This window comes from Rhinichthys klamathensis, unplaced genomic scaffold, assembly GCF_029890125.1.
Source record: "Rhinichthys klamathensis goyatoka isolate OS25496 unplaced genomic scaffold, OSU_Roscu_1.1 h1tg000090l_1, whole genome shotgun sequence".
Taxonomy (NCBI): Eukaryota; Metazoa; Chordata; class Actinopteri; order Cypriniformes; family Leuciscidae; genus Rhinichthys; species Rhinichthys klamathensis.
Genome location: NW_026606629.1, coordinates 2,743,150 through 2,756,962, shown reverse-complemented (window position 1 = coordinate 2,756,962; position 13,813 = coordinate 2,743,150). Strand labels below are relative to the sequence as shown.

Here is a 13,813-nt window from a genome sequence, read left to right as displayed (position 1 = left end):
ACATCCCCGCCCTGAGCGAGCTGTCATCATAGTCCGCCATTGTTAATACACTGGAGCAGAATGGCGTCTAAGCGATTGTGGTGTTCTGTTCTTGGGTGTAATAACGAACACAGTCATTTTGATGTTCCTAAATCCGAACCGCTGAAGTGGCTGAGTTTTGTTTTTGAAGGGAATTTTCCCCATGAGCAACGTCAATGCTTTCATGTTTGCGCGATTCGCGAATCTTTTCTCACCAGACTGCTTTATAAACGAGGATCAGTATAAAGCTGGTTTTGCTAAGAAGCTGCTCCTGAAAAAAGAATCGGTACCAACTATTCATGTTCCTGCTGCACCTCCAGAAGAAGTGAGTGTAAAATTTTATTAACCTTTATATTAACGTTAATCTTTGCAAATCGCTTGCATGCTTCACGATGAATGCGGCGAAGGTTTACACTCAGGGTACATTACGGCATGTTTTATATGTACGACGTTCTCAATATAATTCATAATCCCACGTTTATAATGAACAACGCGTTATGGTTATTGTGTTATTACAAACTGAGTAGGTATACATCAGTAAACACATAGCGTTCGTACATCTCACTAAGTTACTCTAACGTTACCCTGCCAGTACATACAAAGATAGATCAAAGTGACATTACGTTAACCAACCATTCAGAAACGTCCTGTTCGAGCCTTAATTGTCGAACTACTTTGCGGCCGTCATCTTGTTCCGGGTCCGACTCCGGTTCAAACTGATACGATTGCACAGATGTGTCCTCAAGACTCCCGCTGCCATTCTTTCTCCAAAATATACCCTCAACTGTTGTCAAGGCAACACTCCACGTGCGTTATGTCAAAACGCCTGCAGAACAGAGGGGCGGAGTGAGCGAAGCTCATTATCATTTAAAGGCATATGCACTGAAACGGCGTGCTGAAAACAGAGCTGTTTTTGACCAGGTAAAATTAGTGTTTTCTTACAATACTAATGAGAATTTTTAATTAAAGTATATTACAAACTTTTCATTTAGACCCTAAAGAATCAAATTAACTTGTATGAAAATGGCATTATATGACCCCTTTAAACGTGGCATTTACAAAGACTGAACTGAACCACTCTCTCAGGAAAACTAAGAGGTCTGCTCCAGGCAAGGATGAGATTTGTTACATAATGTTATCCTATCTAGTCATCAAAGAATATTTTATTGTAACATTTATAAAATCTGGGATAAATGAAAATTGCCACAAAGCTGGAAGGAGGCTGTTGTAGTTCCAATAAGAAAACCAGGGAAGGATTGTACCAAACCAGAGAATTAAGACTTTACTTTAATGTCCAACATATGTAAAATAATGGAGAAAATTATAAACGAAAGGTTAACATATTATATGGAGAGTAAGGGACACATATCCACAAGTATCAGAATGGCTTTAGAAGAGGTAGAAAATTTGTCCAGTTTTATGTTTAAAACAAGAAATAAGGAAAGCAAAAATAAATAGAGAAAGTGTAGGCATACGACATGAAGTGGAAAGAGGATTACTGATCAAGCTTTTTAAATTTGGGGTAAAATGATGGATATATGAATGGCCTAAAGACTTTTTGAAGATTAATAGGTAAGTAAGAATAGGAAGTAATTATTCAGAAAAAAAAATTAACACCTCAGGGAAGCATAATAAGTCCATTAAAAAATGATATGTTCATGGTCACTTTTTGCGGATGATGGGGAAGTTTGGAAGAGGGGCAGAAATTTGGAATTTATTTGAAAGAAAGTACAAGAAGCCATGCAGGCGTGGATTTATGGGTGGGCCTTTGTGGGCACGTGAACACACAGATTGACAGGTGGCCCACCCAATCATATTAATAAAAACAATAATTAAAAAAAAATTAATAATAATAATAATGAATTAATAAATAATTTCATTTTAATCGTTTCCTGGGGACATTTAAAATGTAAAATATGTACAGTAGCTACGAAAAATAGCTACAAAAGAAAAATATTATGTCGGCCTATCACGTGTCAGTCCAGTGATGCTATCACGCAACACCGCGTTAGCTCAGAAAATGGCGTCAGTTTTCCGTAACCGTTAGGTAGCAGCGGCAACCTAACTGAGCTATGGCTAAACAGCTATCATTGACACACTTTTTAAAACATGTCTAGATGATGATATACTTTTGGACCATGTAATACCTGAGGAGGATGGTCGTGAGACACTTAGGGCCCTATTTTAACGATCTGAAACGCAAGTATCAAGCACGAAGCGCAAGTAACTTTGTGGGCGGGTCTTGGGCGCTGTTACTATTTTACCGGTGGGATAAATGACTCTTGCGCCCGACGCAAGTTTAAAAGGGGTTGGTCTGAAATAGCTTCATTATTCATAGGTGTGGTTTGGGCGTAACGTGAAATAAACCAATCAGAGCGTCATCCAACATACCCTTTAAGAGCAGGTGCGCATGTTGCATGGCGGATTGCTATTATAGCGGCGGATTTACCAGGCGCGCGCCAGGAGTGGTTCACAGCCGAGGAGACCGACGTTCTTGTCAGGACCGTGAAAGACAGAGAAGTGACGTTGTATGGGGATGGGAGAAACCCACCCAAATCAGCATTGGTTAAACAGGCGTGGGAGGAAAAAAATTTTACATCTTCATGGACACCACAATGATTTCCCTCATGTGTTAATATTTTTCCTTGTTATAATGTATGATTTGCAAAAATAAAAACTGCTGCATCTGTGTTGATGAGAGAATCAAAGTGTATGCGTGTTGTGCACCCACTACATTATGGCCAAGCATGCGCGGTTAAAATAGCATTATGAACAACGCGCAACGCGCCACTGACTTTAAACTAGTTTTTTTCTGGTCAGTGGCGGAATTGTTTTCTGGAACTGCAAAATAGCACTAGGGAATGTTTGCGCCGAAACACGCCTCCTTTTTGTGCCGAGCCGCAAGTTCATTTCCTAGTTTACCGACGTGCGTCTATGGAGGGAAAAGCCCGCTTTGCGCGGGTGCAAAATAGGAATGATACATGCGTCAGTGTACAAAGTCATTTGCGCCGGGTGCAAGATAGGGCCCTTAGTGGCCCTGCGAAAGCCGATGAAACTGCCGCATTTTCATCAAGTCATGCTAGCATTAATGTTAGCATGAAGGCTGACACTGCATTCCACCGCCACAGACCGCCACCAGCATCTAAGGAGACAACCGCTACGCCATCGGATCTATCGGCATTGGAGGAACCTGGCACTCAGCCAAAGCTGTCAACATTTCCGGCTACTGTCATAAGTGGAAAACCACGCTCATTCAACATTCAACAGCAACTGGTATGAGAAATTAAAATGGATTGAATAGAGCAAAAAACGGGACGCAGTATTTTGCAAGGCGTTTAAACATTTTCCGGAGATGCACACAGAGTTTACTTTTATTAAAGATGGCTACATGAACTGGAAACGTCTCAGAGAAGCCTGCGACAAACATGAAGCAAGCAAGCCCCATGCTATGGCGCTAACTAAGCAAAAATCATACATGGTCAGTCATGCACCGCAAAATAGCGGGACAGTTTTGAACCAGCTGCACGGTGACAGCCTGTCATTTGTGTAGCGAAACAGGGAGCATATTAAAGTTGTGTTGGACATTGCCATGTTATGTGCCAAGCTGGAAATACCATTCAGAGGCCACAGAGTAACCGAGGATGCACTTAATAAAGGTAATTTCTTAGAGCTCTTCAAGTTCATGTTAAAATTTGCTCCAGAAATTGAAAATAGACTGAATGAGCTGCCCCGAAATGCCACATTCATGAGCCACCACATCCAGGATGAGCTGCTTGAAGCTGCAGCATCGATCCTACTCCGTAAAATAAAGACTGAACTGCATGGGCAATATTTTGCCATACATGCGGATGAGTATAAGGATTTAGCTAAACGTGAGCTGGTTGCAGTGTGTGTGCGATTCATACATGGAGGAATCATCAAAGAGCGGGCAGTGGGCTTTGTTGAGGCCGCAGATCTGTCAGCGCAAGGGATATCACAGAAAGTCCTGGAGGTCCTTCAACCACTCGAACTGGATCCTGCTCTCTGCGTCGGGTTCTGTTTCGATGGAGCATCGGTCATGTCGGGGCACAAGGGAGGGGTACAGTTTATTTTGAAAGGAACATTTCCTAAAGCCATCTATGTGCATTGCAACTCTCATCGGCTAGCTTTGCACCGCCGCTAAAGCGTCCGGACATGTGATTACTTTTTTTGACACTGTGAATCAAATACACAGCTTCTTTACCGGTGCCCATCGGCACTCGTTTGATGGAGGTACAAAAGGAGATGCATCCCAACCGCCAGGTTATGGAGCTGGAGCGTTAGTGTGATACCAGATGGAGCTCAAAATCAGGGTCAGTGCATAAGATTTTGCAGTTGCTTGATGTACTGCTAGAGACTCTGGCTGGATTTTCCGAAACTAGTGGACAAAGTAAAATCGAAGTTGACCAGCTGTTGCAACAGGTGCAAACGAAAAAGTTTGTTTTCATGCTTTTAACGTTTTGCAAACTGTTTGAAAACAGTGATTTTGCCACCAAGGGGCTGAAGAGCTCTACGCTATGTGTGACGGACTGTATTTCACTAATTGAAACACTAAAAGCTACATATGCAACTTTCTGAGAGGATTCGAAGGGTGACTTTGTTGAAGTGCTCAGACTGACAGAAGAGCTGATGGAAAAGCACGAGATAGCTAACTGGGACGTGGTTGCTTCTCGTGAACGCAAGCTGCCTTCAAAGTTTCATGACTGTTGTCACCACAACGCTGGGAAAGACCTCGGCTGTCAGAAGCAATGAGGATTTAAAGGCCCTGTGGAACTGCATCATTGACCGACAGATAACCGAGTTAAACTGCAGGTTTAAAGACGATACCTACGGTGTAATGAGAGCCTCGGGCTCTTTTGCTCCTGGATCTGCCACTTTTGGAGTGAAAAACATTTTAAATGATTTGTGTGCTTTGTATGGCATTGACATTGCTGATGCTGAACATGCTGTATTCATCCAGCACATCAGACGGAAAATGGATAAGGAGAACTTCCCCACATTAATGGAAGTACTGGATAGCTGCCCTGCCGACATTTTCCCCAACATCAATGGTTTGTTGAGGGCCATCATAACACTGCCTTTAACATCCTGCAGCATAGAGAGACTTTTCTCCGCAACAAACAGGATCCAAACGCGCCTGAGATCATCCATGCTGACTGGACGCCTGAACAACTTGGCACTTCTGTCTTTTGAAAGAGAACTTATTGACAGTTCGGATTATGATGACATAATCAACGTTTTCAACTCAAAGCCCAGGAGACTCCGCCTGGTTTAGAGCTCAGGTAGCGCTGTGTTTTTTTTATGCTGGCCCGCAGTGGTATTACTGCTGTTTCTGAAAGGATGGTCTGATTTATTTTCATTAATAGGCTATTAAAAGCCTATTCATGTTCAGTCTGGGTGTAGCAACTCTTTTAACAAGTCGATGCCGCTTTGGAAACGCTCCTGCGTGATTGCGTCTGAAGCACTTATGTCAACTAGTCCTACGGCGAGAGTGAGCGTCACGGGCGGGTGACGTCACGACCAGGAAAGGATAAAAGCATATCCGGTTTAGAACTGCGCTAGCTTCTGTTCCGAGGCAGCCGCAGATTATGGGTTTGCAATAATAATCTATTGGCTCAGATCTCGCGTGTGCCGAGGCAGCGCGTATATTACGGGTTTGCAATAAGAATCTATTGGCTCAGATCTCGTGTTTGCCGAGGCAGCGCGTAGATTATGGGTCTGCATCTCTACAATAAGAATCTATGGCTCAGATTGCGTGCTTGCCGAGGCAGCGCTTAGATTATGGGTCTGCATATCTGCAATAATTAAGTGGCTTTATCTCACGTTTGCCGAGGCAACGTGTACTGTAGATAATGGTCCGCAATGTATAATATGTGCAGGGAACTGAGCAGACGGGAATTTCCCTTTCTCTCATTCTCTTATTATTGTGTGCAAACTAATTTTGTATTCTTTATTGTTTTAGACTGTCTATATTAATACACTATATTCAGCCTTTTAACTAGACCGTTTCTACTTGTCTTGTTGATATTTGGCTGCATTTAATTTTTTTGAGAAAATTAAATATGTACTCATCTAATCTCTGAGGAGTTAAATGTCTGTATTAATAAGTGTAATGGAAATCATGAAGATCTGGATACGTCCAGTGACTGTGGTGAATAGTGCTGCTGGCAACAAGTGACAGCCTGGAGACAGCCTGGAGAGACAGCTGACAGGAGGAAAGAGACCCCAATGGGGCTGGTAAGGGTTAGCTACCCTTGTCGGCAGTATCCAGCTCCGTGTTTACAGGATGCTGGAGACACCCGCCCAAGGCTTCTGAGAAATTAAAGAGAAAAATACCCCTAGAGTCTGCGAGAGCAGGGGCGGAAGATGACTCAATGTTGGACAACATGGTTAACGACTTAGGAATGGAAACGGATATGAGTATGGAGAGTAAGACTAGTCCAAGATCTGCAGTTAGTAAAGTCATTGAACTCCAAGTTTGTGTCTGTGGCTGGAGCAAGGCGACAACGGTCAGGGGTTTGAAGGTTCATTAAGGGAAAATGAAATGGTTGAGGGAGAAGGGACAAGGGCCTCGCATTGATCAGTACTTCTTACGAAGTCAGTCAAGTCAGTCGAATGAAATCCAGCGACAGGAAGCAAACCACAGCTCGCAGGATATCAGCACCCCTGTCATAGAGGAGAGGAGGGCTTGCACAGTTAGTGATGAACATATTCATACTTGTGAACCCGGTCAGACTAAACAGCATAAGAGAGAAAAGAACCTCAACGGGCATAGGCCTGGAGTTAGATGGCCAAGAGCTTGTGAGAAAACTGCATGGGACACGGTAAACACCGATCTATGCTTTGCATTGGAAAGATTAACTGGTACAGTTGAAAAGAAGCTGGATAAATTTGGGGACATAATTTACGCATATGGAAGTGAGAGGTTTGGTGTGGAAAAAAGGAAGGAAAAAGTACAGACTAGTCCACATCAAAAACAAGATGGCTGCGTGAGTAACGTGCACGTCAGGTGTAGTCTGCTTAACTATATAATTTTGGCCTTCATGCCCTAATCCTAAATCTCATTATTTTGCAACAAATATAATACGAACTGAACCTTGTTTGTCGCATAGTTTTCAATCGTTTAAACCGAGTTCAGCGTGTTTTCAGCTTGCTATGGAGCAAACACTGATTTCTAATCAATCAATCTGGGATGCTATACAGCAACTGAAATTGGACATGTTTTCCCATTTCGACGCGAAAATGGATAATATCCAATCAGGCTTACAAACAATACAAGGCTCGCTGTCCACACTTGGTGAGCATGTGTCTGAGCTTGAACAACGAGTAAGCTCAAATGAAGATAATGTACTGGATCTTCAAAAGTATGTCAAAACACTAATGAGCGAAAACTCTTACCTGCGTGATAAAGTTGATGATGCAGAGAATCGTAGCAGGGCATACAACCTGCGCTTTCTGCATGTTCCGGAAAAATCGGAGGGTCAGGATCTAATCGGCTTTATGAGAGGTCTCATCCAGCTACTCTTAGGGGAAGATAACTTTTTAGTTCCTCCAGTCATTGAGAGAGCCCACCGTTCTCCCACTATGTTACCAACAGATAAGCCGAAAGCTGGGCCAAGGCCGATCCTGGTGAAATTCCTCAGCCTCCAGGACAAAAAACTAATTTTACGTCTTTCACGTGAGAAGAAGGAACTAAAGTTTAAAGACAATCGCGTCTACATTTTCCCTGATTTCAGTGCTGGCATTGTCCTCAAACGTCGACAGTTTGATGACATCAAGAAAAAGCTCCGCGAACTGAAGTTTGAATATTCTCTTCTATATCGTGCCACTCTGAGGATCAGCGCAGTGGGCAAAGTAGTCCTGTTTAAAAGTCCTGGAGATGCGGAGTCTTTCCTTCGGAATCTTGTGGCTAATTCCCAGAATGTCTGATGAATCTAGCGTTCAGCGTCAGTTCAGGCAGGCCGCGTAGTCAAGCTCAGCTATCAGCTGATACCCAGTCTATCAGCTGATCTGATTCATACGCCTTCAATTAGTTCTTCAATCAAGGGCCTTATTTAAAGGCATTTTCAGTCTGTCTGTGTAATGGTTATGAGAATGTGTACAGTCAGAAAAGTTCATTTTATGTAATTCTGTGTGTTAAAAAGAGGAAAATAAGCAATTTGCTTTAACTCAGAGAAGTACTTAAAAACAAGGGTGAAGAACACATCATAATTCATGTCCATATATAGAATATTGGTAAGAGTAAGAGCACTGTGATTTCCTGATTGAATGATCTATTAGCGATTACTTTGGTCTTCAAGTTAAAGAGTCATAAGATGATGCATTAGCACAATAACGTGCCAAAAACGGTATTATTTAAAAGTTACCCTGCTCATTTATTGTTGTACCTTGTTTTCATGTGGTTGCTATTCAAAGTTTGTGTTAAGAGTTCGCCTGTTGATCGGGAATCGGTTGATTATGCCTGATGTATCGCAAGGGAAGCGTGTTGCGTCTGCTCGTCCATTATTACACTGGACGTGAGGGAAGTAACACCGTGTCCTGTGTCTTATTACTCATTATTCCCCTTTTCCAGGTAAAATCTGTTTATTAATGCATTTTATGTCTGTATTTATGTCCTCTGTAGTCTAAGAAATAAGCTAGAAGTCAAATTTGTCTGTATAATTGTTATTACTTTGAGTAAGTGCTGCTTAACGTAAGCTCCACTATAGCTATTTTGCTAGCTGCATCACATGGTGTACATCGCATGGTGGGGATATACAACTATACGGTTCATGTGCAGTGTTCAGCACTTAAAGAGAAGATGCGTTTAATGATAAATAACTGGGATATGTTATATTATTTTGTGTAGTTGAGAAGAGTGAAGTTAATTGCTAAACTATCAGTGTGGTTATAGGTGCGTTAAATATTAGAATAATTAAATTCATGTTTGTTAATATTAGTCTGTTCAGCTTCTATGTATATAAGAGGAATAATACAGCCTGTTCCACGTATTTAAAGTAACCAGTTGCATTTGTACTTTGCAGTGATATTTTGTCGGTTAGTGTAAAGTGTTTAATTAGTGCTGATTTTGCATTTAGTAATAACTTTGTAATATTATGTATTGTTGAATTATTGTTCTTGTAAAAGAAATGCATTATTACACTGGACGTGAGGGAAGTAACACCGTGTCCTGTGTCTTATTACTCATTATTCCCCTTTTCCAGGGGTGTAACATTTTCTGGAGGCCCCGCTGGGATTGAGTGAAGCAGGGTCCGACTTCCGCCAAGAACAAACGTCCCAAGCTCTCATTCAGTCCCCTTCAACTTACCCAGGCAGGCGACATTGAGTGGATAATACGGTGGCAGTTCGAGTGTCTACAACTAAAAGCAAAAACAATCTGAGGTAAACCCAAGGTAACAGGAGCGCTTCTGTCAAAGTTAAGCACACAAGTTACTGCTGCTACTGAACACTAGATCGTTGCCGCAAGAAAAATGGAGTCCGTTGAAGTAGAGACATTGCAGTTGGAAATAATAGGACTTTTGTGTACACTGCCAGTAGAAAGCCTAAAAGAACTGTGTGATTTTCTAATCATTGCTGGGCCAGAATTGGAGCATGTGGCAGGAAAGAACAGAACATCACTCATCTTAATGATAAGTAACCATCTGCAAAGCGAAGAGTTACAGAAACTTGAAGATTTGGGAATGGCGATGCTCCTCTGCCTTAAAGACAAAATAACTGAGCTACAGGTTCAGACAGCAGCTGACCACGCAAGTGAGCCTCAAGCATCACCAAATAAAACCCCAAATCAGTCTGATGACACACAAGACAATGCATCAACAGAAAGCAGATCTCCCCAGGTACAGGTACCACAAAATGTTAAAGGTGAACAGGGGGTCCAGGCCACTAAACCTAGCCACAGAATGGCAGCCTCAGGTTTATCACTGGATCACATCCCTCCTCCTTGGCACAAAGAATTTAAAATATCTGGACAAATTGGGAAACCAGGACAGAAAGATCGTCTCCCGTTTTCCAGCTTAGCACGGCAGATCGAGCATGGTCTTCTCAAAAGGCTGCCAGAGACTGAGATTGTTGATGCTGTCCTAAGAGCCATTGTTCCTGGGATGCAGTTGCGCAGTTATTTAGAGGGGAAAAGTGACCTCACACTGCCCACCCTGAGAAGGATACTCCATTGTCATTACCAAGAAAAGAGTGCAATAGAGTTATATAAACAGCTGTCTTCTGAAGTCCAGAGCATGAAAGAGACACCTCAGAGCTTCCTTATTCGCGCTCTAGATTTAAGACAGAAGATTCTGTTTGCCTCACAAGAATCTGAGTCAGGCCTAATATATGATCCAGTGCTCGTGCAGAACATGTTCCTCCACACAGTTATGACCGGCCTGCAGAACGATAACGTAAAACGTGACCTCCAGCCATTCCTGGAGAAAACTGGCATTTCTGATGAACTCTTGTTTGAGAAACTAAATATTTCCTGTGCTTATGAAAGTGAGAGGCAGGATAAGAAGAAGATGACAGCACCACAGCGGCCTGTAACCATTCATGCTGCTCATTCTGACCAGACTCCATTTGAGAAAAAGGAAAAGACAAGCCAGCTGAGTCAAAGTAAGAATAAGGTTGATATTCTTTCAGAACTGCAGGAGATGAAAGCTAACATGACCCTCCTGAAAGACCTTAAAGCTGAAGTGTCCTCTATTAACCCTCTGGGGTCCAAGGTGTTTTTGGGGCCCTTGGGATGTTTTGACATGCCCTGACATATGTGCTTTTTTCAGTTATTTATAAACATGTTAATGGCAAAGGTGTAAATTCACTCTATATAGCACAAACGGGGCTACCATAAATTCTTAGCAACATATATGTACATGTTTGTATTTTTAAGAGAATAATGTTTATGCGTGGTTATTGAAAAAAATAAAAATGAAAGTTGCTGAAATAAGACCACAAAACACATACTAAATATGTGTCCACAAGACTTTTGACTAATGGATGTTGTCGCTTCGAGTTCTGGCTTCAAAATGATGTGAAAATCATCCTGTCTAATTGTTCACATAAAACAAAACAATTATATTTATACTTTGTATGACAGTTTCTTTGTCAGAAGAGCTTTATGCGTGGGAGTGGTAATGGCCTATCAATATTAATGAGATTCAGACCAGGGGTGTGACAGACACTCTCCCAATGGCTAATGGCCCATCAAGTGAGGCAGCCTGAACAAAGAATGAGAGGAGATTCAAAGGTTTTCAATCTGTTTTATTGTAATTCCTCTATGTGGAGAAACTAAATGTTCTAAATTTGCTCTAAGCAAATCAAATGTGAGTAAAATAAATAAATAATCAGTCAGATATAAACAAAGCAATTGTAAGCGAAAAATAAACAAAAGTAAAGGCAGGTATCTCACAGTAAATGCTTATGCCCCGTTGATGCGGGCTCTAAGCAAATCAAATGTGAGCAAAATAAACAAAAGTAAAGGCAGGTATCTCACAGTAAATGCTTATGCCCCGTTGATGCGGGCTCTAAGCAAATCAAATGCTGCGTGTATAGTACCGGTGAAAAGTTTGGACACATTACTATTTTTAATATAAAAAAATAAAAAAATAAAAAATAAGAGTAACACAGTCACACATCTTTATGCCACTCTTGAAAACAGTTCCTGTTCAACTGAAGACATAAGTGAACATTGCATGCCTGGCATTTCCATGGTGTCAATTGCTTTTTACCACGCACTGCTTTGCAATGCACACATGTGCGGCGACCAAGTGTGGCAACATCCCTGCCTTCTGATGGCAGCTCAGCTCCTGGAACCGGTACATGGTCACTATTGGTCCGTTTTGGTGCCGTTTTCTGTGACACATCACAGAGCTCTGTGATAAGTTGCTCCATAAACTCTTTATGAGACAAGTTACCATGTAGCTCTTTGTGCACAATGAAAGAGTTGGTGGAAGCAATGTCCAAGAAGTGCAGAAAAATCTTTCTGTACCACTTCATGGTTTTGTGCTGTGTTGTGTAGTACTGTAACAGCTGATCAGACAGGTCAACACCACCCATATGTTTGTTGTATTCAGTCACAGGTGTAGGACATGGAAATGTCGTTGTCCTCCATGTATCCTGTGTTTTCACCCTCCTCTGTGCAGTGTCTCGCGTATAAGCAGGATGGATGGTAGAACAGACAGATACCTCTCGTGTGTCCATCCACTTCACAAATACAAGAGGTCCATCCCGAATCCACCTGATCGATCCCCTGGCAGATTTTTTAGACAGTGAATTAGCTGCATTCCGAGGGCAGTCCTTCCTGTTGTCCCTGTAAGTCCCACATGCACCAAACTTCACTGCAAACATGTCTTTTAGGAGCTTTGGACTTGTATAAAAATTGTCCGTGTACACATGGTACCCAGAACCCAAAAATGTGTGGTCTAAAAGAGATGTTACAGCATCATATGACAGTCCATGGCCTGTGGGAAAGGTGTTCTTTCCTGTGTATACAGAAAAGTCCACAGTGAATCCATTCGATGAGTCTGCAAGAACAAACAGCTTGAAACCCCACCTGGTTGGCTTGGCTTTCATGTACTGTGTCATACCTGTGTGTGCTTTGCATGCCACCATTCTTTCATCCACAGCTAAGTTTCTTTTAGGATGATAGATGGCTTTACAAGCATGACGAATGGTGTCCATGAGAGGTTTGATCCTGAAAAGACGGTCATGTTCAGGTGTGCCCCTCTTCCTGTCATTCTCCTTATCTGCATCTGGGTGACTCATGTGCACATTCCATGAAATGGTGCGGTATCTGTCCCTGGACATAACTGTGGCTGGAAAGGGTACGGAGAAAACCCTGCTTTGCCGCCAGTAGTCTCTGATGGAGCTGACCTTCACCATGGCCATGTAAAACAGCAGCCCAATGTAGCGGTACATCTCACTGATGCTGACATCTGTCCATTTGTATTTGCAGCCCTTTGCAGTTGCCTTGGCAGCCTGGGCATTGGTGTTGTGGCACAGAGTTGACACAGCACTTTCTGAAAAAAATAGTTTGAATAGACTCATGGGTGAATGCGAGTCTACAGAGCTCAGTTGCGGTCCAGTTTCCCGTGCAGGAAGGAATCGCAGTGTCTGTGGAACCATGTCAACATCAGTCTCTGTTTTCCATGATAGAGTGGACTGCCTGTTGCTTGCCTGCTTGTTTGCCTTGGCTCTCTTCGGAACTGGTGGATGGACGTGTTCATTGTCACATCTGTTAAAAGAAAAAAAATTGAGCATGCTGATAACACAATCAAATAAACTGTATTATTATCATTATCAATCACTAATTGCCATGGATAAAAATTTGTTTTGTTGTAATTTCACACAAGAATAGGTAGCCTACTTTTACATTATGATGATGTAAACACAATTAGGCTAAATTTCATCTGTAAAATATTACGTCTGTGCACTTACTCAGTATGATTCTCATTCGCACTGAGAACTGAACGACACCTGCGTGTCCCTCTGCGAGGTGCTGGCGAAGGAGAGCATGATGCAGACACATTCCTAAAAAAATAATAATAATTAAAAAAAAAACTGTTAGCATACATTATCCAAAGTAAACTGATGGACAATTAATGGGTATGGATGCACAATGTATGTATATATCTGTTGGGCCATGGGACGGAGAAATATCTGTTGATGGCCCATATAGACGAAACTAAACTGAACATTTATATATCTGTTGATGGGCCATGGGATGGAGAAATATTGATGGGCCGTAGACTGCGTCACCGCGAGTATCTGTTGATGGCCCATATAGACCGCACGC

At 42.1% G+C, this 13,813-nt stretch overlaps 1 protein-coding gene across 1 annotated transcript; it reads right to left on the bottom strand.

The window, feature by feature from the left end:
- Positions 1 to 11,845: 11,845 nt before the first annotated feature.
- LOC130085802 (piggyBac transposable element-derived protein 4-like) lies at positions 11,846 to 13,533 on the bottom strand. Its single transcript, XM_056251757.1, has 3 exons — positions 13,478 to 13,533; positions 11,934 to 13,252; positions 11,846 to 11,871 (listed from the first exon to the last, which is right to left on the bottom strand). The coding sequence occupies exons 1-3, from the start codon at positions 13,531 to 13,533 to the stop codon at positions 11,846 to 11,848; spliced, it is 1,401 nt and encodes a 466-aa protein (XP_056107732.1).
- Between the last annotated feature and the right edge of the window lie 280 nt (positions 13,534 to 13,813).

Excerpts from the sequence above, each read along its gene's own strand:
- LOC130085802 (XM_056251757.1), bottom strand. The coding sequence starts at position 13,533 with ATGCTCTCCTTCGCCAGCACCTCGCAGAGGGACACGCAGGTGTCGTTC. Across the intron at positions 13,253-13,477 it reads CAGGTGTCGTTCAGTTCTCA|ATGTGACAATGAACACGTCC; the intron begins GTGCGAATGAGA and ends TTCTTTTAACAG. Across the intron at positions 11,872-11,933 it reads TGTGCACAAAGAGCTACATG|AAAACGGCACCAAAACGGAC; the intron begins GTAACTTGTCTC and ends GATGTGTCACAG.